Source organism: Chlorocebus sabaeus, chromosome 4, assembly GCF_047675955.1.
Source record: "Chlorocebus sabaeus isolate Y175 chromosome 4, mChlSab1.0.hap1, whole genome shotgun sequence".
In the NCBI taxonomy this organism is placed as follows: domain Eukaryota; kingdom Metazoa; phylum Chordata; class Mammalia; order Primates; family Cercopithecidae; genus Chlorocebus; species Chlorocebus sabaeus.
Window position 1 is genome coordinate 59,087,797 of NC_132907.1, and position 24,904 is coordinate 59,112,700.

At 39.1% G+C, this 24,904-nt stretch overlaps 1 protein-coding gene across 2 annotated transcripts; it reads right to left on the reverse strand.

The window, feature by feature from the left end:
* Nucleotides 1-1,585: 1,585 nt before the first annotated feature.
* Nucleotides 1,586-24,132, reverse strand: IL7R (interleukin 7 receptor). Of its 2 annotated transcripts, XM_007961363.3 has the most exons (8): nucleotides 23,932-24,130; nucleotides 20,008-20,146; nucleotides 13,701-13,858; nucleotides 9,935-10,092; nucleotides 7,532-7,700; nucleotides 6,647-6,740; nucleotides 5,601-5,676; nucleotides 1,586-5,206 (listed from the first exon to the last, which is right to left on the reverse strand). In XM_007961363.3, exons 1-8 carry the CDS (start codon nucleotides 24,011-24,013, stop codon nucleotides 4,703-4,705), a joined length of 1,380 nt encoding a protein of 459 aa, XP_007959554.3. In that variant the 5' UTR covers nucleotides 24,014-24,130; the 3' UTR covers nucleotides 1,586-4,702. The 2 variants fall into 2 exon arrangements, with proteins under 2 accessions (XP_007959554.3, XP_072870899.1); XM_073014798.1 differs by lacking the exon at nucleotides 6,647-6,740 and having other exon boundaries at nucleotides 23,932-24,132.
* Between the last annotated feature and the right edge of the window lie 772 nt (nucleotides 24,133-24,904).

Consider the following 24,904-nt stretch of genomic DNA (forward strand, 5'->3'; position numbering starts at 1 on the left):
TCAGGAGGCTGAGGCAGGAGAATCTCTTGAATCTGGGAGGCAGAGGTTGCAGGGAGCCGAGATCGTGCCACTGCACTCCAGCAGCCTGGGCAACAGAACAAGACTCTGTCAAAAAAAAAAAAAAATGCTTATGAAGATAGTCATACGACAAGAGGCTGTGGGTGAACTTTAGGAGCTGAGAGTGAGCTATCAGGAAGCTGCAGCGCTTGGTTTTATAAGCACAAGAAAATAAATTCTGCCATAACCTAAGTAACTTTGGAAATGGACCCATTGCCAATGGAGCCTCCCAAAGAGAAGCAAGCGAGGGCCAGCATTTTGATTGCAGCCTTGCTGAGGACTCAACTAAGCCATGCCCAGACTTCTGACCCACAGAGGTTGTGAGATAGGAAATGTGTGGTGTTTTAAGCTGTTAGAAAAAGAAAGAAGGAGGAAGAGGAAGAACAAGAACAAGAAAAGTAGGAGGGGGGAGGGGAAAGGGAAAGAGGAGGAAGAAGGGAGGAGGAAGAGGCCAAGAAGAGGGAGGACTCAAGAGAACAAAAGCTATTATCTTCCTTTCTTTCCAAGTTCCCCTCACCACAAGCCTATGATAGGGTGTGTGTGGCTTTAATTAGAATATAAGACTGCATGGCCGGATGCGGTGGCTCATGTCTGTAATCCCAGCACTTTGGGAGGCCAAGGCAGTGGATCACGAGGTTAGGAGATAGAGACCATCCTGGCTAACACGGTGAAATCCTGTCTCTACTAAAAATACAAAAAATTATCCGGGTGTGGTGGCAGGCACCCGTACTCCCAGCTACTTGGGAGGCTGAGGGAGGAGAATGGTGTGAACCCAGGAGACAGAGCTTGCAGTGAGCCGAGATCATGCCACTGCACACTCCAGCCTGGGCGACAGAGAGAGACTTGGTCTCAAAAAAAAAAAAGAAAAAAAGAAAAAAAAAAAGAAAGTAAGACTGCGTCTTAAAACTAGGTGAATTAAGCTTTGGTCACTTAAAGTAATCTACTTCAGAAAGGGATGTTCGATGGAGCATCTTTGGAGATGAGTAGTTAAAGAAATGTCAGAATTATTTTATATTTATATCCTACTGAATTAAGATTCCTTCCTAAAACCTGATACACACATGCACAGAAAATGTATATTTCACATCACATTCCTGATTAAAATCCTGCCAAGCACCTCTATTTTCTGCAGAATAGATGACAACTTCTTAGGCTGCCATGCCAAATGTTTAATCATTGCCCCCACCAATTCTTCCAAGCCTAATCTCCAGCCACTACTCTGCAGACTGTAGGGACTAGGTATACCAAGTGAAATAGGTGTCCATGCAGGGCTTCCATTGAACCACCTGTTGAGTGAAGCAACACTCTGTTCTCTCTGTTAAATACATTGACACATTGAGACTTAACTACGAGCAGGTTGCCTTCTAGTGCAGTGGTTCTCAACCATTTTGGGACCAGGGACTGGTTTTGTGGAAGACAGTTTTTTCCATGGACATGGGGAGGTGAGTTTTCAGGGGCTGAAGAGACGTGTGGCCCATTCTGGGAATCCCTCTAGCCACAGTTTCCAGAGAAGACAGACACAGCCACAAAGAGTTCCATGGCATTTAATTAAATATGAGATGGTTACATACATTGTACACTTATATAGTAAGCAGCTCTGCGAAATGTTTGTAATGCATGTGGATAATACATGGTCAAATCAGAGATCTTCACTGTAGTGAACAATGGGTATTTTAAAGAATAATCCCAACAATAAACCACGGAGCTGACAAAAATGCCTCCTGATCTGCATCATTTCCAGGAGCTCTACCACATATTCTTCCTGACCCGTTCCAAGTCTTGTAGCCCCTCTAGAAGAGCTAAGAAAACACAGGCATGCACCTCTGAAGCAGCCCATACTTGGCTTTTCTGAAGCAAATTCCCATGGAAACCACTGTCTGAAGGAAGAGGCAAAGGCTGGTAGGAAATCAGCCGAATAAGCCAGGGTGCCCTAGACCCAGACATGGTTATTGGACCAAATTAGTTGTCTTTTCATTTCATGCTATGTAGAACTGGCAGTTTACACTTCTGATTAATACATTGTCTCTGATCAGGAGGTTTATTTTTTTTCTTAATAAAATCTGAAAGGAGATTGGGCAGAATCAATTAGTAATCTTACATTACACATTGTCCCTAGGTATGTAATCAAGAATTAACAGCAGTTATGATTATATGATTATAGCACATGCATTTTAAATACTGCAGTAACAGACAGATGCTCAGACACTAAATTCCAATGAAACATATGCCAAACAACATTGAGACAAAGGATTTTAGAGCTGGAGATATCTCGACGTTTCTCTATGGTCATCTCTTCATTTCTTCGAGAGATTGTCTATTTATACCAAGGATACAAAATTACGGCTCCCAGTTCTGACTTAACGTGTGAGGTTGGGTAGTTTACCTGTCTTCTTGTGTCCCAATTTTCCCGTAAGTCAAAGAAAGTAACAATAAATACTTCAAAGAACCTCTGTGAATAAAGTATCAGAGACCTAGGTTTGGCATGAGATTTTGTGGAGCCTCCTATTTGAGATTTGACTCCCATTTCTACAAAAGGAACACCTGCCCACTGATGAAAAATGTCTTCTGCTGCCTACAAACCAGGCAGATTCTACTTTTCCTCCATGGAAATTTACATCATTTTTGTGGCATTTGCCCTGTCTCCAACAGGGCACTTTCAATATGCCTCTTTTATAGCATTTTATAATATAACAATAATTTGTTTACCAAGTTGTCATTTTCATTAGGTTTTGTAATTTATGAGGCAGAATGCCATCCTTTTGTTTGTCTTTAGGTCCCCTGTGCCTAATACTATGATTGACACGTAGCAGGCTTTCCATAAATGTCTATCAAGGAGGTAGAAAGAATGCTTATGGAAGTGCTTTGAAAATTGCAAAAGCACTAGGCAAACCTAAGGGATTATGGCATTGTATTTATTACTGCTGGTGCAGAGCAGGGCACTTCGGAAAGTAAAACATTCACCTGAAGAATAAGATGGTCTGATTTTACCAGTCCTTTAAGCCAACAGATAAGGTCCATTCATCCACAGTTAAAACCCCATTCACAGACAACAAAAAACAAAACAAACAAGAAAACTAAAATATCAGAAACACCTAGTCCCCCTAAATAAAGTAAAAACAGAATAAAGAAGAAAATTCAAAACAGAAAAACAGTAACAACAAATCTCAAACAAAACCCTAAACCTATGACCCCTTCTCTAGTTTTCTGTGCAGCATCTGCCCTTTGTGGTTCTGTGAACAGCCAGGGTTTGGAGGCCTGTGGGAGAGGGGTTTGCTGCACTTCCCTGAGCTGACATTACTGAGTTGCCTTGACTTTGAGCTAGTCATTGTAAGTCAATCTAGACCAAGAAAGGTAAGATGATAAATATCAAGCATTAATATGTCTCTTCCGTATATCTTCAAGAATGTAGCCACAGTCAGTTCACTCATTGCATGTACTTGTGACTCTTTTTCCCTGAAGTTTGTGGCAGCATCTATTGTTGGAGAACTTGGGACAATTTGGGGATGAATTTAGGTTGGGGTAGTGTCTATACACGTGGGAGAGGTCATGCCTCCTCTCACTCATCAAACATACCCGTGTCCAGGGTCAGCGACATGTTCCTCTGAGATCATGGATGGATGTGGTTGGGTGGTAGCAGCAAAAGAATCACAGTCTTGATAACAAACAGGAGAAATTGTGAGTTTCTAATTTATTCCCTCTTGAGCTTATTTTCAGAAAAATGAAATCAAATGGGCTTCATGGCTTTTTCTTGCCTTCTTTACCTTCTCTTGACACGGCTGGTCATGGGACTTCACACCCACAAGACCATTTCTTCCCTTCTTTCTTTCTTATAATCATTTCAATTTAAGCGACCATATGTATGTTCACACTTGTCTGGGGGCAGTCCTAGTTTCTGCTCATTGTCCTGGGCGGATTATATGTAAGTTCCCCTTTCACTTTCCAAAGCGACTCAGTTTGGATCATAAATTATCTAAGCACACCCTGTTACTAGTGAGACCTGGCACTCAAGAATGGGGCATTCCTCAGTGAACAGAAAGGCACATGGCTCAGGGAACTGCAATTAGACTCCCAGCCATCGTATCTTGGTCCCACCCTTCACTGTGTGAACAACTTGGACAAGTTACTTAACTCCTTAGTTCTGAACTTAATGATCTATAAAAAAGTGAGTAGTCATAGTAATTGCACACACCTCCCAGTATTATTGTCAGGATGGAGTGAGACAAGGTGCACAGAGCACTTGCAAAGCACTGGATATATATTAAATCCTAATAATGGCAACTATAATTTTTTATTTTCCTTTCTTTCTTTTCCCTCATGCTCTCTTCCTGCCTTCCTCACTCCTCATTCATTTTCTTTACTCTTTCATTACTTCCTCTTAAAAAAAAAAACAGCTGAATCATTTAGTCACCTTAATTAAACCTTGTGACCAAATCCACATGGTAGAAGCAGGATGCTCTTGCCTCACGTTGAGTGCCACTGAACTCAGGAAGAGTGGTCAAAGCAATGCTTCAGAATCCTGCAGACTGTGTAGTGAGGTTTTGCTAATTTTGTCTTCTCTTTGCTGTGAGGGAGAGTAGGAACTGTAGACTTCCCCTTTAAATCATCTTTGTCGCTCACGGTAAGTTCAGTCTGGGTTTCTTACACTTCACTGGTTTTGGTAGAAGCTGGACATGGTGACATACGCTTCTTCTTGATTTGATCCCAGCGAAGTAAGAATGGGCTGCCCTTGAGCAACTGGGTTCAATGTCAGGATTCCGGATTGGAGAGAAAATGGAGGGGGCAGGATGCTGTTTGTAGTCCCAAGGCTGAGCAGGAGGTCTTGGTACACATGAGACCCACTCTTGCCACTCTCCCTGCAGTCTAGGGACCTGGAAGAGGAGAGTATAGGGGTATCACATGCACTGACATTCCCAGCCAGGCATCTGAGGGATGAATCTCTTTCAAAACTTTCTGGGGTGATGACCACATCCTCAGATGGGCAGCTGGGGCTCTGCACATCCCCTCCAAGCCTCTGCTTCTTAGATTCTTCTAGTTGCTGAGGAAACGTATCTTGCAGAAAACCTTCCACTTCATCTCTAGCTTGAATGTCATCCACCCTATGAATCTGGCAGTCCAGGAAACTTTCGGGATTGAAACTCACATTTAAATTCTGCATGGAAAAAGCAGAAAAGGCATTAAGATGGCACCAGAGAGACACACCACCAAATGTTCACTTCCAGAGTAGGTCTAAAGAGTTTTCTGACAGGGAATGTCACAGAATTGCCTGCATATTCCTCAATGGACTCTTTGCTTCTGGAGCTTCTGAGACACTTCAAGACTTGAAGTGACCACTGGTATGACCTCCAGCCCCAGGGAGCCCAGAAGTTCTGAGATGTGTATCTTATTTCAGTTCCCTACTGCAGCTAGGGTCTTAGGAGGGACCCTAGTTACAGGATGCATCAAATACCAAAAAGTGAGGTTCAACTGTTCCTTGTCCTGGAATATCATTCTTGGCCACTGGGATGTTGCCAACACAATACTTTTTAAGCACCAAAAGCACTCACCTTTCTTGGTTTCTTACAAAGATGTTCCAGAGTCTTCTTATGATCAGGGAGACTGGGCCATACAATAGGCTTAATTCTGAAATCAGAGAACATTGATAGATGAAGTGAATGGCAGAGGGCACAGGCACATTGAGTCTTCCCACTTACTCTAAGCCTGGAATCAGAAGAACAGATTTCTAGTCTTAGCTCTATCACAATTAGGTGGGTGACCATGGTCAAGGGACTGGTTTTCTGTGGGCCTCGGTGCCCTATCAATTCAAGGAGGGGTTGGACCAGAGACCACTGCTATCAATCCATTCCGTGAATAAGACATGACAATAATAAACCTCTGGGAAAAAGCCCTAGAGGGAAGGAACACCAAGGCTTGCAAGGAGGTAGTTTTGGTGGAGCTATGGAAGTACAATTCGACCCCGTTGTTTACTTCCAATTTAAGTGTTGTCTTTTTATTCCTTCCCTTTACTGACAGCAACTCTGGCAGCTAATTTTGGTGGAAGTGGGGGAATATTTTTCAAGTTACCCAGGGAAATTGCTTAGTACTTTCAAGGCAGTACTTTTCAAATTAAGGCATTTGTAATCCTGGGAATATATAGCCTTCTGCCAAGGGCATTCTCCTAGTATAGTAAGTAACTTAACAAGTGCATGTTTAAAGCATCATTTTTATGATGAAACAAACATAGCCTTAGCATGGATTAGAATACAAAATCCCATGAATTTATATGTTTAAAGTCAAGACTTCAAGTGCATTGTGCATTTGCCATGAATGATGGCTTCTGCAACCTTTAGGAGATACTGGAAGAAAAGCTTGGGAAATATTGCATTACAGAATTCTTACTTTGGGGACAGGGTTTGCCTAATGTCCAGTTTATACATTTTTGCCTCTTATGAAATTAACTGTGGAAATTCACTGAGGATAGGTAAGGATATTGGGCATAAATTTGTGAAATGCCTTAATCCCCTTTGTGGTTTTCTCATCAATAAATGGGACTCAAGCTCTGACTGTCTGTGATCCCACACAATCACCCTTTTTATTAGTTGAAGAAGGTCACCTTTTTTTCCATAACACACAGGCCAAGATGACCAACAGAGCCACAGAGAAAAAGCTCAAAATGCTGATGGTTAGTAAGATAGGATCCATCTCCCCTGGAAAGCAAGAATAGATCGTAGTGAGCATTCAGTAGCCATGCAGTGGGGGTAGGGTCTCAGGATGCTTTGCATTTACTTAGTAATGTGGACCGACTTACTACTTCCTGAAAGTTGCTTTTGAGTTAACAGAAAGATGCGACAGCTTTATAGAGGGAGTTTGGTTTAAAAGGCATTGACTTGGGTGACCAGGCCTAGAGCATCTGCCACTTGAAATGTAAACGTGATCTAGCATCAAAGGTACCAATGTTCTCTTCCCTTCTTAACTTTCTACCAATGGAAAGAAGCCAGAGCAAGAGATGATGAAAGAGATGTTCACCCTTGTTGCAAATTCTAGGGAGGGAATGTCTCAGTTCCTAGACATTCTCAGTTCCAGTCCCAAGGACATCTTCATCCTTCTGGAAAAGGACAGCCACACCTGTCCACATACCTGACACCAATAAAGGTGCTTCTTAGAGGGGCCTTAAAGACTGCAACCATTGGGGTCCCAGGCTAAATTGGTTAACTGGAGGTAGTGGGTGGGGATTTTGTTCAAAATGTATGGCAGCTTCCAGGAACACAGACGGCCTGTACTAATTCTCAGGTAATAAGGACCCCGCTCCCTCTGCTTCCTTGTTCTTTACAAAAGGGGCAAAGACAGCAGGCAAGTCATTCTCCAAACAAAGTGTAAGAATGCCCTCCAGGGGTGTCCTATTTTGCAGGTTAGTTTCAACAATTTTCCTCTCACTTGCTCCCACACTTTGACATGCAAAGCACTAGGGGGAAACAAAAACTCTACCACCATTCCTTACCTGGGCTATTGTTGATCTCTGGAGTTCTGAAGTAACAACTTGGACTCCATTCACTCCAGAAGCCTTTAAAATAGTGATCAGGGATGGATCGAACTTTAATCTCATACATTGCTTCAGGTTGGAGGTTTCTCTGCAGGAGTGTCAGCTTTGTGCTGGATAAATTCACATGCTAGAGAGTAGAGGGCAGTTACATTCTTAGGATGGGAAAAGAGGTGTTGCCTAAATCTCCCACATCATTTCAAGTGGGATTCCTTTAGTCCCATAAGCATTCTCTCAAGGTTGTCTCATATTTGTTAGAATAAGGAGCTCTAATATGTAAAGGAGTCAACAGCAAAATTAGGGGCAGAATCTGAGCTTATAAAGGATGTTGTGAGTGGTCTAGGAGGAGAGTGAAATGATGGTTCTTATTCAGGTGAGTTAGGCACTGCCCAGGCTCTCCCTTTCCACACTTCAATATCTTCTTCTTTTCTTTCTATCCTTTCGCATATCAAGGGGAGAAGAAAGGTTAGGTTAGGTTAGTGAGCAGGAATCATTTCTCTCCAGAAAGATGCCATTTTACATTGTGAATAGTGATATAGAGACAAAAGCCTCCCCCACACAGTGTATTATCTTTAAGATAAAAAACACTCTATAAATTTGATAGATAAAAAGTAGTCCATTGTTATTTATATCTGTATTTATTTGATAATTAGTTCATTTTCATGTATTTATTGAATTTATTCCATATTTCATGAGATTTTTCCCAAATTTTTTGCTCATTTTTCTATTGTGATTTTTTTTAAAGAATTAAAAGAGTTTGTTATCTATTAATGATACTAACCATCTATCAGCTGTTTATGTGGCAATTTAAGCCTACTTTTAAATTTGCATTTTTGATTTTTGATTATTATGTGTGTTGACATACATAAACCTCTACATTTTATGTAGTCACATGTCTCAATCCTTTCCTTCCTTCTACAGCTTTGATGCTTAGAATGTTCTTCTTCATGTCAAGATTATGTAAACATTTGGCTATATTTTTTCTAGTTTGTTTAGAGTTTCACTTTTATATAATTTCCTTAAATCATCTGTTATTTTGTTGTTGTTATATGAAGGCGACTAGGCATTTATCATAATTTTTTTTTAATTAAAAAAATTTTTGGCTGGCGTGGCGGCTTATGCCTGTAATCCCCAGCACTTTGGAAGGCCAAGGTGGGTGGATCACCTGAGGTGAGGAGTTCAAGACCAGTCTGGCCAAGATGGTGAAACCCCAGCTCTACAAAAATACAAAAATTAGCCAGGCATGATGGTGGGTGCCTGTAATCCCAGGTACTTGGGAGGCTGAGACAAGAGAATTGCTTGAACCTGGGAGGCAGAGATTGCAGTGAGCCAAGATCGCGCCATTGCACTCCAGCCTGGATGACCGAGCAAGATTTCGTCTCCAAAAAAAAAAAATTTTTTTTTTAAGTTAACTAATTGTCTTGGAAGCATTTATTCATAATCCTTCCTTTCCCCACTAAGTTGCTTTTCCATTGGTGCAATTTTCAGATGAATAATGAAAGATGGCAGGATCAAGGGTGGGGTGGGTAAGTAGAAGGAGGGAGCAGGTGGTTTGGGACAGGTGTTACATTTATGCAAGTGGCATCTTGCATCATACTGCAAACAAACAAGGCCAATCTTGGCCTGAAAAAAGAGGACAGCAAGAATAAGAAGGCCTTGAGAAAGAAAAATCATCATCTCTCCTCTTCGTCTCTGAGGTGCAGAAAGAACAGAAGTTAGGCTGGTGGGTTAAGAGAAATCTCATAACCTGGTACACTCCACTCTTCTGCCACCTCCTCCCCAAAATAAATTTCAGGGACTGCCAAATCATTCCAACCTCAACAAATCATGAAGAGAGCATCTAAGTAACCCTCCTGATGATGAAGAAAAATTAAGCTGTTACTTCAAAAACAAAGACCTTGGGTTTTAAAATAAAAACAAAACAAAGACAAACATTATGCCTCTCTTCCTTACCTCATGCTGGTCCCATGAATCCCATAAGCCAGAATGTGGCTATGACTTGGTGATCATAACCAGATAAACATTTTTGCCAGATTAGCCTATGAAAGCGCCACTAAACATGATACTTTTTGAGGCCCATGAATACAGAGGATTAATTTGGCCTCAATCTTTATTGTTATCCATCTCACTAATGTAGAAACATTCTGAAGACCAAAATTAGAGCAGAAAAAATAACCAGAGCTAGAAAAGTATGCACCAGGGAAGATCCAGGTTTTTGTGGGGCCAATATTGGGAGCTTCTTCAGTAGAAGGTAGGTTTTGAAAGCAAAATTGTTGGGTCCTCCCAGGGGAAATGCACCACTCAGCCAACAAAATAGAAAACATTAATAAGTTTTTATTTTATTAATGTAGATGAACTACATACCATCCATTTGTTTTCATCCTTTTCCTGGCGGTAAGCTACATCGTGCATTAAAACTTTTACATACTTCTTTTGCAAGTGTGATGTATTAAATGTCACCACAAAGTCATTGGCTCCTTCACGATAGATGACACTTAGGTCAAAAGGAGCCTCAGGTTTAACTGGAAAAGAAAAAGAAATAAATTCTGTCTAAAGGGCAGCCAAGGAAATAATTATAGTATCTAAAATTCATCTCCTCTGCAAATCACTTTGACCCTTTTTGTGTCAGTAAATGGCCAACTATTCAGAAAACCATTTCTTCTTCTTGGGTTTAAATCCAGTCCACATTCTCCAGCCTCCCTTGCAGTGGGGTGTGGCCTTGTGAATGAGGTGGGCAGAAGAAATGCACACCCACTTCCATCCTGGCCCAGACACACACCCATATGTGACTCCTCGGCTGCGTCCTCTTCCACTACTTGGAGTCCTGCATTACAGATGGTGGAGCCACAGGATGGAAAGTGCCCTGAATACTGCTTGGAGAAGCCCCAGTTGCAGGTTAGAAACATCCATTTTGACTCTGATGTGAGTGAGAAATAAACTTACGGTGTTTGAGATATCATATGTTTGGGGGCTTATTTGTTACAGCAGCTAGTGTTAATTTTACACTAAAACACATCCTCTTTCCTTTTGAATATTGGAGAACTTGTTACTAATGAGCCCCAAAGCAGGAGTATTTAAACTCTGAGTCTTCATTCTTGTAATAAAATTAGGTTATATGCTGTGAACCTTGCACCTCATCTCAGCTAAAGTGACATAAAGGGTTTGCATCCTGGCCCTGGCTAAGACCTTCCAGAGTGGCCTCAGGGGGTCCCCTCTGTCAGTCTCACTGACTTAATGCTGAAGGAATGCCTTAATTCCTCTTGGGCTTCCTCCTACTGCCTTCCTGCCTTGCAGAGTTGCTGTTAGGATCAAATGCTCCACACACACTAAGCTGTTGGAGGGAAATCAGTATTACTTCAGGTAGAACAAACCCAGAGAAAGGTATTGATTTCCTAGAAAGGTCCTGAGACTTCCCTGTCCTGGCCTCTTGGCTGCTCATTGATCACAGCCTGGGAAGTTAGCTGTCTGGGGATGAGGGTGCTACTTTTTGCATGACTGATCTCGTGCGCAGTTGTTCACAAGAGGATGTGGGTTCATCAAACTTTCACTCAGTAGAGTGTGAGCTAGGATTTAGAGCTACTTGCTAGCCCAATAAAATGCAGAGTTTGGCCCAGTACTTGTTGTAGTCACTTGTTCATAGTGGTGACTGCCTGTTTCTGCTGCTTTGCCTTAAAGGTACTGAAAAAAAAGTAGTGACTTCGTTTTTCACCCTTGGATGCGTTATAAAAGGGAAGTTTATCAAAAGGAAAGATGCCCTGGACCTAGAGGGAAGCAGGAGGAAAGGCGGTGGGTGGAGAACAGCCCAACAGAGAATGCTGGCAATGCTTTTGCCCCTCTCCCCGGTTCCTGCCCTCCATTCCATTCTCAACAAGGCCTTCTGAGCTGAAGCCCCTGCCCCGTGCCCATCTTTTAATAATAGAGGAATTAAAGGAAGAACACATCTCCTAAGTACTGCATGCTTTGCTTATGCTGTCTTCAAACAACAGTCACTTATCACCAGCATATTGATAAGGAAACTGAATTTCAGAGAAGTTAATTATGTTCAGGTCCCTGTAAAATGGTTTAAAGGGATTCAAATTCATTTCTTTGATTCTGAGGCTCACTCTTCTTCATTTAGCTTTTGTTTCTCTACCTTGTTACATATCACAATGGCTGGTCCTGGTGCCCTCTGGACAGTTCTGCCTCAAGCCCAAATGATTTCTTTGAGCAAATTAGAAAAAGGGGCTCATTCGTCAAGCAATATTTTAGAGGGAATACATCCTTGTACAATCTGAACAATCATATCAATCTACTCTGCCCAGAGAAGTGGGAAGGCAGGAAGCTTCCCTCTTCAGCCTTACTGGGTTGGGAGACACCTAAACAAGGGGAAGTGAGGGTGCAGGTGGTGGCAGGGGAGCGCTAGCTCTGGGGCTCAATCAGAAGCATCCAGTTTAAATTCACTTAAATGGTAGTTCCATTAATGAAGTGTCCCATTAGGACCTAGAAGGAGATGCTACTGTGAGACATGCCTCCACCACCTCTCATCCTGCTTGTCCAGGGGTGCTTTCCATAGCCCGAAAGGGCTCACACCACCCCTTCCAAAGGGGCCTGTGCTATCAGCAGTGTGTGTACCGTACCTCTCCCCCTTGCCGTTCCGATAAGGCATGTCAGATTTACAGTCTTCTGGGGGATGGAGACTGTAAGTGCATTAAGCATGTGGAATATGGGGATTTGGAGGTGGCAGGTGTCACCTGGAGGCTCTTGGTGTGTTGTTAGTGCTTATGTGCATGTAAGTGCTTGCATGCTGGTGTGGAGTTTTGTAAGAATGGGCTCTCCCCTGATGCTCCAGAACCTCTGCCTTCTCTGCTCACTCTCAGAGAAGTGAATGTATATTTGCAATGTAAATGGTGAAACTTTAGATATGGTGCTATATCCATAGAGGTCTCATCTCCAAATGATCAGAACCCAACTTTTTCATAACCTCAGAGATACCCTGTTGTTGTCATCCCTGGTCCTTTGCCACTAACCAGGACCCACACTTGTCATGGCCAACATTGCTTCTGTGTGGCCAACATGCACAGCCATCTGCCTAATGTCTCTTTTCTACTACATTTGCTTTTTCACAAGTTAATTTCACGAACTTCTGCTTTAACTCTCTATTTTACCATCTTAGTGAAACAAAACTGAGACAAAGCTGAGCTAGGTTTCTCACTCTTTCCTGTCTTTAATGAGTATTGCTCTCTTACCTTTAATTTTCTTTTTGAGTGTTGAAGTGGGTGCGAATAGGGAATGCTAAAGGTATTTTTTTAGACATGGTTAACATTTAAATCAGTAGACTTTGAGTAAAGTAGATTGCCTTCCAAGATGTGGTGGGCATCACCCCATCAGTAGAAGTCCTCTAGAGCAAAGACTGAGGTTCCTTGAAGAAGAAGGAAGTCTGTCTCAAGAGTACAATACAGAAAATCTGCTTGAGCTTCTTGCCCTGCGGAATTTAGACTCAGTACTGCACTCTTTCCTGCATCTCTAGTCTACTGGCTTGCCTTATGGATTTTTGCAATTGCCAGTTCCCACAACTACAAAAGTCAGTTTCTTAACAGAAATCTCTCCTGTCAATTATCTGTCTGTCTATCTATCTATCTATCTATCTATCTATCTATCTATCTATCTATCATCTATCTATCTATTCTCCTATTGATTCCCTTTTTTTTTTCTAGAAAACTCTGACTAATAGAAAAGGCATATATACTTTTAAAAATAACTTGACAAGTTAGCTAAACTTATTTGGGGATTTGGGGAGAATACCACAAGGAATTCAGGAGAAGGACAGGTGAGGAAGGAAAGAACAGGTGAGGAAGGAAAGGACACCTGTGGATGGATGACAAGAAACCCAGCTCCAGTTAGACACTTCATGTAGATTTGCACAAACACTCTCTTTCACAGGTGGGTTTGAAGATCCTCAGAATTCTTTCATGGTAGGAAAGTATAAATTTCAAAATTTTCATTTATTAAAAAAATTTGCAGTAGGGAATTAGCTATTGTCTATTGCCAATTGTTTCCACTACTTGTCTACTTTTAACCTACAGAATGTCCAGACACAGTGTTTTCAGGTATCCCCAAAATGACAACCATACCCTTATATACAACTTCTTACCTATAGTGGTTAGGTCTATTTTTTTGCAGGTTAGACTCTTTCCTCCAACCTTCACACATATATTGCTCTTTCCAATCAGTAAGAATTTCTTTGTCTCGATGAAATATATCTCTTGTAGTTTCCTGAAACTCAGGCACTTTACCTCCACGAGGGCCCCACTGTAGGAATAAAAAGGGGATATGTCTTGATTCAGGTAGGAGTTCCTGTATACAATGGAATAGTATCATATGCACATTGATGTATGTTAGACTTTAACTCTGTTCATAGGTATGTGGGTGGGTGAGTGGAGGCATGTTCAGGTATGAGAGATAATGAATTAAAATCATATGGCTTTCTGCTGCTATGATACTTAGTGATGATTTACTTATAATTAGATGCAATTGAACCTGAAATAGTCAAAACATGTTTATAAAATTATAGGAAATTTCTGTATTTTTTATAATTGATCATTGAAACACAAATGTTTTGTTCAGGTAAAAAGGTAATTGCTTTTTTTTTGCTGCTCCATAGGAATATATGTGAGAAATAAGAGCCGTAAAAATATTGATTAAAAAAGAGTTAAAGAAAATGATAACATAGTATAAAGGGTTATATACGTAATATCACATATACTTGATGGGTAACGTAAGGGATTTTCATAGGTAATTTTGGCTGATAAACCCTAACAAGACCTGTTAAGAAAACAAAAGATATAAATTACTAATATGTGGAATGTAAGAGGAGAGGTATCACTATAGAACATGCAGATGTTAAAGGTACAATAAGGAAATTTTAAATGTTATTTCAATGTATATAATAACTTAGATGTAATGAAAATGTTTTCATAAACACAAATTAGTAAATCTGACCCACATAGAAATGGAATATTTCAAGAGTTATATTTCTTTCAAAGAAATTAAACTTATTATCAGTAAACTTTCCCACAAAGAAAACTCTATGCCTGATGGTTATATTCTGGTAAATTTTATCAAATGTATAAGGAAAGAAATAGTGCCAAGCTGACACAAATTCTTTTGGAAACTAGAGGAGGAATGACCCTTGTCAACCTATTTTTTGAAGCTAGCTTAATCCTTGCACCCAAACCTGGCCAAAATATTACAGAAAAGAAGCTGATAGACAAATATCCCTCAAAATGTATAAGCAAAATTTTACCAGAAAATACTAACACACTAATTTTAATACATAATGACAAAGTAGGGCATATCTCAGGAAACCAAAGCAGGTTAAACATTCAAAAATTAATCAATATAATTTGCCACATTAACAGACTAGAAGACATAAATAACCTGGTTATAGTCAACTGATGCATTCAAAGCATAATTTAGTAACATGAATGCATCTATTCATATTAAAAACTCACAGCAAATAAGAAATAGAAAGTTACTTCCTCAACCCGATAGAGAGCATTTACAAAAGCCTGTAGTTAATATCATATTTAATGCTGAAATTGTGAACATGAATTGTTTCCCTAAGACCAGGACACGATGGGAATATCCACTTTCACCATTTCTATTCAGTGATGTACAAGAGGTTTTAGCCAATGCATAAGACAAGAGAAACAAATAAAATGTATCCAGATTGGAAAGAAGGAAAAAATACTTCCAGCATTTGCAGACAATATATTTATTCACGTGGAAAATGGTAAAGAATATTCAATACAACTACAGAAATGAATAAAGTGAGTTATCAAGGCTATTATACAAAAGTAAGTTTGTATGTCTATAGGCTAGCATCAAACAATTAGAAAATAAAATTTAAAAATGATATTTCAATTTATGATATAAATAAATACACAAAATATTTAGAAATAAAATTAATAAAAGATGTTCAAGGTCTTTGCACTAGAAATGACAAAACATTGTTGACAGGTTTTAAAAGAAATCTAAATAAATAGAGAGCTATGTTTATGGACTAGCTAATTCAATATTGATAACATGAAATTTTCCCCAAAATGGCCCATATAATATTACTCAAAATCTCAGCAGAATTTTTTAAGAAATTGACAAGCTGATTCTAAAATTTATGTGGAAATACAAGGAACCCATGATAGCCAAAACAACACTGGAAAATGGAAGCCTCAGAAACCCGACTTCAAACTTAGTATAAAGCCATGATAATCAAAACAATTTAGTACTGGCATAAGGATAAATAAATTGACCAATAGAAAGAATAGAGAATCAGAAATAGACTCACATATAATGTTAATGGATTTTTAAATGCAGGCACCCAATAAATTCAATGGAGTCATAGTAAATCATTTTCAACCAATTTCTTTGAAACAGCTGAGTAAATGTACAGAAAATATAAACCCTAGTTCCACATAGTTTTATAGGATTAATTATATGTCGGATATTAACCTAAATATGAAGGCTAAAATTGTAGAACATTTAAAAGAAAACATAAAATATCTTCCCAATTTTGGGAGTAGGCAAAGGTATCTTAGCAAGGATACAAAAAGCACTACATATAAAAGAAAATAAATGATATATTAGACTCCATCAAGATAAAAAAAAATCTTGCTTATTAATAGGCACCATTAAGAAAATAAAATGGCAAACTTCAGACTAGAAAATAGACGCAATACATCTATCTGACAAAGGAAATGTATACAGAATATATAAAGAACTCATATCCAGCAATAATAAAAGGACAAATAACTCAATGATTTTAATAGATTCTAACCCAAAGAAGACATGCAAATTACCAAGTATATGAAAAGATGTTCAACAGTTGTTATTTGAGAAATGCAAATTAAAAGCCTAGTCAGATACTATCCCAAACTCAAATGTTGCAAAAGATGTGTAGCTCTCATGCATTGCTGGGAGGAGAGTAGAATGGTATAACCACTTTGAAAAACTGCTGGGCAGTTTCCTATAAACTTAGATACACTCTTACTTTATGACACAGCAATTCCATTCTGAGGTTTTACACCCCAGAGAAATGAAAATACATATTCACAAACTGATTTGTCCAAGAATGTAAACAGCAACCTAAAAAAGAATAGTCTCAAACTTGAAAACACACAAATATTCATCAAGAGGAGAAAGAATTAAAAATTTGTGGTATATTCATACAGTGGAATTACTATTCAGCAATTGAAAAGATGAGCTATGAGATGGACATCAACATGACTAACTCTCACAAACACCGTGTTAAATGAAAGAAGACAGAAAAGAATAAAGAATATTCTATCAATAAGAACTATCAGAAACTGGCAAAAACCAAAGGGTAATAGAATTGAGAATTATGATTGCTCTTGGGATATGAAGATTGACTGGAAGGGAATATGAAGCATCCTTCTAGGGGAAAAAAAAAAAGTTCTATATCTTTACTGTTGGAATGGCTACATGTCATAGACATTTCTCAAAATTCACTAAAGTTTTGTGCATTTTACCACACATAAATTTTACCTCTAAAATCCATTGTAATCAAACAAGAAAGTAAACAAAAATAAATAAATAATGTAAAAATTAAAGAGGTAACAAAGGTATATATTCTCATTGTAAAGATAGAATAAAAGTAAAATCCAAGGGTTATTTTCCTTTCCTAACCCTAAATTTAATTTTCCTCTTCTGTGATAAACACAGTTACCAATTTGTTTTTCCTATGTGCTCTTTAAGCTCAGCCAAATAGCTCTAAAGAGGCATAACTGGGTCAAATTGGAAGTGAAGATCTGGGCAGAAAAAAGTTCCTCTGGGTAAGATTGCATATATGAAAGAATTCTTTCCATTAACCAGATATAATTTTGTTTAAATCCTAAGGAGTGTGTTCCAGGAAGGCCTTTTACTACCTACAACCCACAATGTGTGTTGGTTTTCCTTGGTGAACTGGATGTGTGTACACTCTTCTCTAAATGTGCTCAAATGAGTCCTTTCAAGAATGGCTCCTGGACTCAGCACAAAAAGAGGAGCATGTTTGTCTAGCTTCGGGTGAGCTGGCCAGGAGGTTAAACACAGGGGAGAGTGCTCCAGCTTTAGGTACAGAATCTTTCACCTTTGGTTTATAGTGGTCTGAGAGTGACTGGTTAAGCTCCTACAGTCATGAAAACTAGAGATTGGTGAAGAAATGTTAAGTTAATTAACTGGCAAAATATATTGATTACTTTGGGGACATTCCTTAAAACTGTCCTCCCAAATCGTTACTTTTGTTAACTGCTATTTTTTAGGGTATGCAATCGTTTAGGCTTTAAAGAGTATGCGTGTATGTGTGTGTGTTTCAAAGTTACTAGGGAGTTATGTTCCTTGTTGGGGTAGATGGGCTTTCCCATTTGGAACAGGATAAAAATAAAAATTGAATTTTTGGGTAAGGTAGACAGATATCAGGGAATAAGCTTAGGACAAACATCAGGTGGAAAGATCTGAAGATGGTAATGTTGTCACGATTTGATAAATAAATCTAGAAGGGGAGACTGGGAGCGGAGTCCCATTTCTGAATTTTAGGTAAACATAGGTTGTAGAGAATCTAGGACAATAACTTTTAGTTCAATCCTTGAGTATAGAATATATTTGTAAGGAAAGTATGTGTGAAATATCCAATTATAGGCCCCAACCTGTAGCAAGTTTCTGGTACTGTTGGGAATTTAAGGGGGATCTAAAATGGTATTTTCAGCTCATTCCCATGTTTTTGAGAATGAAATTAATGAGCAATGGACAATCAAGGATGACCATATGGCTGTCTTGTGAAACTGGGCATCCTTTTAAGGGCTTTGAACTCCAGGAGTTAATCTATTAAAGAGCTCATACTTATATTTTCTGCTGAAAATATTTCTTAAGGCAGTCCCTTTCCAACTGAAATACCTGAATCCAATTGGAAAACCCAAATAGAGGAGGCTCTGGACAGATTACAATTACAATATGACAGGAAAAATCAAGAGACATGTTAAAGGGTAAGTGTGTTTAAGTGGGCAAGGAAGTGGTCAAATATGGTGTGAATGAAAGTGAACAGAAAGGTCAACCTCAGCTTGGCCAAGAGAAACCAGGACGAACACTCGGCCCACCAGCCAAAAAGCCAAAGTCAAACCTCTGTGTGGGAGAGTGATTTGCCCATGAAAATGAGTGCATTGGTTGAATGAGTTGTTCGACTGTTTTAGCGCAATCCATTTCCAGCCTAGCTGGTGGACACTGAACTGGTTCTGGCTCTTTCAACATATTTTATTCCTGGAAAATGTGTTAGGGAAGTGAACAGAGGCAGATGGAGAACACAGTACACTACTGAAGTCCAAAAGCATGTTTATCTAAGGACTGCAGCAGGAAGTGCCGCAATGAATAGATGCAGGAAGCTCCCATAAATTAACATAAACAGGAATTCAGGGCTTGTTTGGACTATGGAATGTGGAGAATTGTCTCAGTGTCTATGGAATGTAGGAAGCCTTCTATTACTACTGGTGGATCTTGATTTACTTTGCTCACTAGGACACTAAGTAAAAATTAGGTCATTCGGATACGAATTTGGAGATAGCTTCACATCAGAATTTCAAGTTAGAGTAATGTCTCAAATCACCAGAGATAGTAACCCTTGGCAACAAGAGATGACTTATGGTGGAAGGAGAAGATAAAGTTCCCTGAGACCTTTAGTAAACTTTCAAATCAAAGACTCTTTTTCTTTGCCTTTTCTGTGAGACCTTGCGGAAAAAAATGCCAACTTGTTCCTGTGGATTTTTGGAAAATTTACATTGAGAGGATCATCTGAAGTCAAATTGTGTCAAGATGGTAAAAGTTAGATCAATATTCACAGAATTATAATTTAATGTTGCTTCCCCATTACTCGTTATTCACTGGCTATTTGGAATGATTTACATGATGAAACTATTTAACCATCACAACCTTCCTGTGAGGCAGGTTATCTCATTTTACAGGTGAGGAAACTGAGGCACAGATATATCACATAACTTTCTCTTGGTCAAAAAGCTAGTAAGCACTGGTATTGGGATTGGAAACAAGGCAGTTGAACTCTCAGATGCAACTTGAAGACACTGGATTGTCTCATGTTGGGCAAATAGATTTTTGGTGAGGCATGTTGTAGGAGATGCAGGTTTAAATTCTGACATGAAGTTGGGAGGGATGTGGGATCCCCAAGATCCAGAGTGTCATTTGACTGAGCCTCAGGATCTGAAAGTTGGACCATGAGAGGAGCTTTGCATGAGTGTTTTTGGTGAAGGACAAGCAGTTTCAGGAGGCTGTTGGGAATTCCTTAGATGTTAACATTTGTTAATTAGGCCACATATTCTTTCTTTTGCAGCTATTAAAAGGAGCACATGAAAAGAGAGACAGAGGATGCCTAAGCAACCATTAAAACCACCATCCCTCACCATATTTCGAATTCCAGATTGGTGGTGTTGACATCTGGGTCCTCAAAAGCACAGGTCAGTGAGTGCTGGGATCCATTCACTTCCAACTGGCTATAGCATGAGAATGAGTAGTCATCCAGTTCTGCATCTTCCAAGTCTCCTGGGGAGGAACAAACATGCAGCTGTTAATGAAACAAATAAATGCATCCTTTTGATATATGGCATGACCTTAATAAAATAGCAGACTCCGTGGCAGACATGCAGTAGTAATGGATTATGTATTATCTAAGGAAGGAAAGCCCAAGGGCGAAGACAAGAAAAATGCTTCAAAACCAACCAACCAACAAAAAACAAAAAACAAAAATGCTCAATGCTAAGAGTTTTCCAATAGAAAAAAAAAATCCATCATAATGAGTAAGTAACCTCTAAATATTTCTGAGTTAAAGAACCAGAGGCACTGAACACATTTTTTTTCTGTATTTAAACTGGAGTTTCTTTTACTACATTTGTTACATTGATTGTCCCTATATTTCAAAGAAGAGACACTTTATTTCCATTATCCCCATGCTACCTAATCTCACTTTTGACTTTATTACAAATCATAATTTATTCCCTCCCTAGTATCTTTTTTTTCTTAAATGAAGGACAATGATAGCTATCTTGCAGTCAGAATTTTGCTTTTTTAAGAGGTCACTTTCCCTTGCCTAAAAAGGCATCCCAACTAAAAGTGGCATTGATTATCTCCATTGTCTTAAGCTACTGACTGAGACAAATGAGGTTAGGAAAAAAATTAGATCTGGCAGGACTCAGATTTGGTGAAACTTCCAGTGAATGTTGTACATACTGCTTCTGCTCTTATAGATTCTTCTATAGACACAGTATCTTATAGATTCTAGCAGGATTCTGGAAAAAGTGGGGAACCAAAAATTTTCTTTTTTTTTTGTCATTACTTTTGGAAAGTGTAATCTGTCACACATAGTATTTGGTTTCTTAAGCTGAGTTGTAGACCCTATAATGAAATCTGCATTTTGTATGTATGTTTTACATGATAGCAAAGTGAGGCTGGAATAAATAAGTGTACAACCACTGGGACCTGAGAAAATCCAGAGCAAGCAAAGCCATTCTCAGAGTGCTCAAGTGTGAGCCTAGGACTGCGTCCATGTGTTTTTGGTTCACTGGTACTAGAAATTAGATGCTTCCAAGGCTTTACACTGGAAACAGAATATACTAAAATCGAATCCCAGTTGAGTGTCCCTGAGACCAAGGGTTGTTGGAACAGCACTTTCTTTACTTAAATAACTCAGTAGGGAAAATGGGAAAGTTAGTAAAGCTGATTGTGAATGGACCAACCAGTTGAATGACAGATTGGTTCAGTCAAAGCAACAAATCTCAAACAGTCCTAGCTAGACCATAGGTGTGGGCGCTGCTCACAGACACAGGCATTTATCTTTCTGGCCATTCCCAGAATCCATCCAGCTCACAGCTCTGCCACTAGCAAAACTCTTTATGTAATTTCAGCAGGGTAAGGCCCTCCTTCTGATGACAGCATGAAATAATGAGAGGCAGCCCGCTAATTTTGTAGACTTAGATTTCTTCCCTGTGCAGTGATAGCTTTCTACATGCAGTGGTTCTGACTTTACATGGCACTCCTCACACTGTCCTGACATTTTCTCTTCCACCAATCCTATACACAGAACATAGATTATTATTTGGATTCAGACATCCTGTGGGCCAGCTTTGTCTTCACGATTCTTCAATAGAGACAGCACACTCTAGCAGATGCCGGCACCCACATCACAAAACAAAGGACTCCCACTTCCACTCAGCCTGGCAAAGCATACAATATACAATGAGCCATTTATGCCCTGTTTCCTGCACCTAAAATGGCTGTGTTTTAGGAAGCAGCTCACTGACTTTTCAGTAGATATTACTGGGCAGAGTTCCTTTGTAACCCAGAAAAATTCCCTTCAATGACTTATAAAATGTGATGGCATTTTACAAAGAGAATATTCTGCATGACATGAGTTGAAAAATTCTTGGCTAAGAGTGGGTAATGTACACAGTGGTTAAGACCTGTGGTGTCAGAGCTGGACAGATGTGCATTTAAATTCTGTCTGCATAGTCTACTTGTGGTCCTCTGTCAGGTAGGCAACTTCTCTAAAACATGTGTTCTAATATGTAAACTCATGCTATGAGCAATCACTGAATGGATATATACAAAGAGGCAGCTTAGAACACAGTGAGGATTTAATAGAGATTAGCTATGAGTATAATATTTTCTGAGAAATAAGTAATGAAAAGGTAAAATAAGAATTCTAATTCTGAAAATGTACATGAAACATTTGAGCTTCTCTTTAAAAAGTTTATGTCAATTGAAGATGTTATAATCACTATGGTTTTGAAATTACATGGAACTTTTGAATAATGAGTTAATCTATTATTCTTTAAATGCTCAATAATTAATATTATTCATATTTAAATAGGTATCTAGACATATCTAACCATAAAAATTTAAATTTTGTGGAATATGTATCATAGGCAAGCCAGTGTCATTTAGAAGTCTTCTTCCTACTGAATGGAGTTAGTTGATTAATAGTGTAAATGATTTGGATTTTTAAAAAGTGTACCTTTCTTCTCTTGATCATCCTTGTGATGATCAGAAAATTGACAGCTTTCAACAAGCAGCAACTGAATGTGAATTCCTTATACCCCAAACTGGGAAGTATTTTGATGTAATCATGTGAATAGGGTAATTATACATCTTCTAAAAAATCTGAAACTTAAAAAGTTGAAGTGAAAACTCAACTTTCAACTAGAATTCTTATATATTTTAAAAATAGTATGATCACCATGGTGAAATAGTGAGTATAGATGACACCAAAGAAAGTAAGATTTATGTTTCCTGCCACACATCAGTCTTTGTGGAAATCCAAGGCAATGTTTAGCATAGAATAATGATCATCCCCCATAAAGTGAGTCATACACTGTAAAAAATGTCAAATTCTCTGACAATTCCCTTAATGAGAAAATTCTAGGGATTTCCATCCTTTGTTATTACATGACTCAAAATATATAAGCTGAGTCATTAGGCTGATGTGTTTGATATTGTGTACAGGCAAATACTCTTTAACTCTTGAAGTGAAAGGGCTTAATTTGCAGAAGCAAGTTGATTGTCTAAATTCCCACATGCCTCCTGCTACTGTTAGACACTTCTGTCTAGTTTTGTTATAATTACAATGTGTTTATATATGGGCAGGGTTGGCGTCTCGGTACTAAGTTTTTTAGATCCCAAAGAGAATCATTACATATGGCCAATTTGTTGGTGTAGAGGCAATTCAGTGTATTGCAATGAGTAAACTTATTTACATCTTTCTCTAGTCAGTTATTTACTTAAAATCTCACATAAATCTCTCAAAAATAAAGTACTTTGAAAACACTTTCAAAAGTTATTGGATGTCTACTATATTCTAGCCACTGATTTAGGTGTTGAGGATATAGCACTGGTCAATGCAGACAAAGCTATTGATTGCCTCTGGACATTATCTCATCCTGAAAGTTATGCTTTCAGGATTTCTTAAAAAGTCAAACAAAATGAATCCAATTTGATCTCCTGACAAAGTAAAATGGCTCTGGACATTTTCCTATAGCATCTACATGAGTGTTCCTTTCGTAAAAGCAGAGGAATCATTCAACATTTAAGATCTACACTTGGGAGTGAAATGCATTCCTTCTTGAGAATTCTGAGGTCTTATAAACCACCCATAGTATTGACCCCCTGCCCCCTGTCATGGTGGTTAGAACATTTAAAAAAATGACTGAATATGTAGTAAATTCTCAAACTCCACTCCAACCCAGTGCCTGACTCAGGTCTGTTACGGAACTGAGTAGCCTGAAACCATGCTACAGATAATCCAAAATCCATAAGAAAAGTAAGAAATGACTCACCATTTTGCGCATAGCCACTTTCTCCAGAAACGACTTGAAGTAAAGAAAAAACCATGCCAAAAGTTGTACCTAGAATTGTCATTCTGAGAGAGAAAGAGAGAGATGTGTGAGCCAGTGTGTATGAAATGAATGAGAGGAAGAGGAAGGGAGGGAGGGAGGAAGACAGAGAAGCTTAGATCTAGGGCTTTATACTTATCTAACCACAGACAAGGGAAGTATAAACACAGCAAAAAAGAAGGCAAGTTCCAGAAACAGGAAGTCTGAGTAAAAATATTGCTGCTGTAAGCAGAGGTAAAGGACTTGAAGAGACAGAGCCTCTGAAATTATTGTTCCTCCTGGATATTCCCTGCAGCCCCCACACTTACTGCGCTTACTTTAAAGTAAGGCAGTAGATTCACACCTAGGCTCAAGCTATCTTAGGCTGGAGGCTACTTTATTTATTTTTTTAATTTTTATTTTTTTGAGACAGAGTCTTGCTCTGTTGCCCAGGCTGGAGTACAACTGCATGATCTTGGCTCACCGCAATCTCCACCTCCCAGGTTCAAGCAATTCTCCTGCCTGAGCCTCCTGAGTAGCTGGGACTACAGGCGAATGCCACCATGCTGGGCTAATTTTTGGATTTTCAATGGAGACGGGGTTTCGCCATGTTGGCTGGCTTGTCTCGAACTCCTGACCTCAAGTGATCTGCCTGTCTCAGTCTCCCAAAGTGCTAGGATTACAGGTGTGAGCCACCGTGCCTAAGAGCCCACTTTAAAAGAATCTGAAGACAAAAACTCAAACTTACAAAGTGAATCAATTGGTTGTTTGGAGTGAGTTTTGCTTTAAAGAAACAGTCTGCACTATATGAAGTACTTTATCGTAGGTCTATTTTAAATAGCTTACCTCCAACTTCCAAGTTTCACAAGAATAGCAGTTTTTCTCTTTTGTTCTCTGTGTATCCCTGGTATTTACTCATATCTTATGCATCATAGTA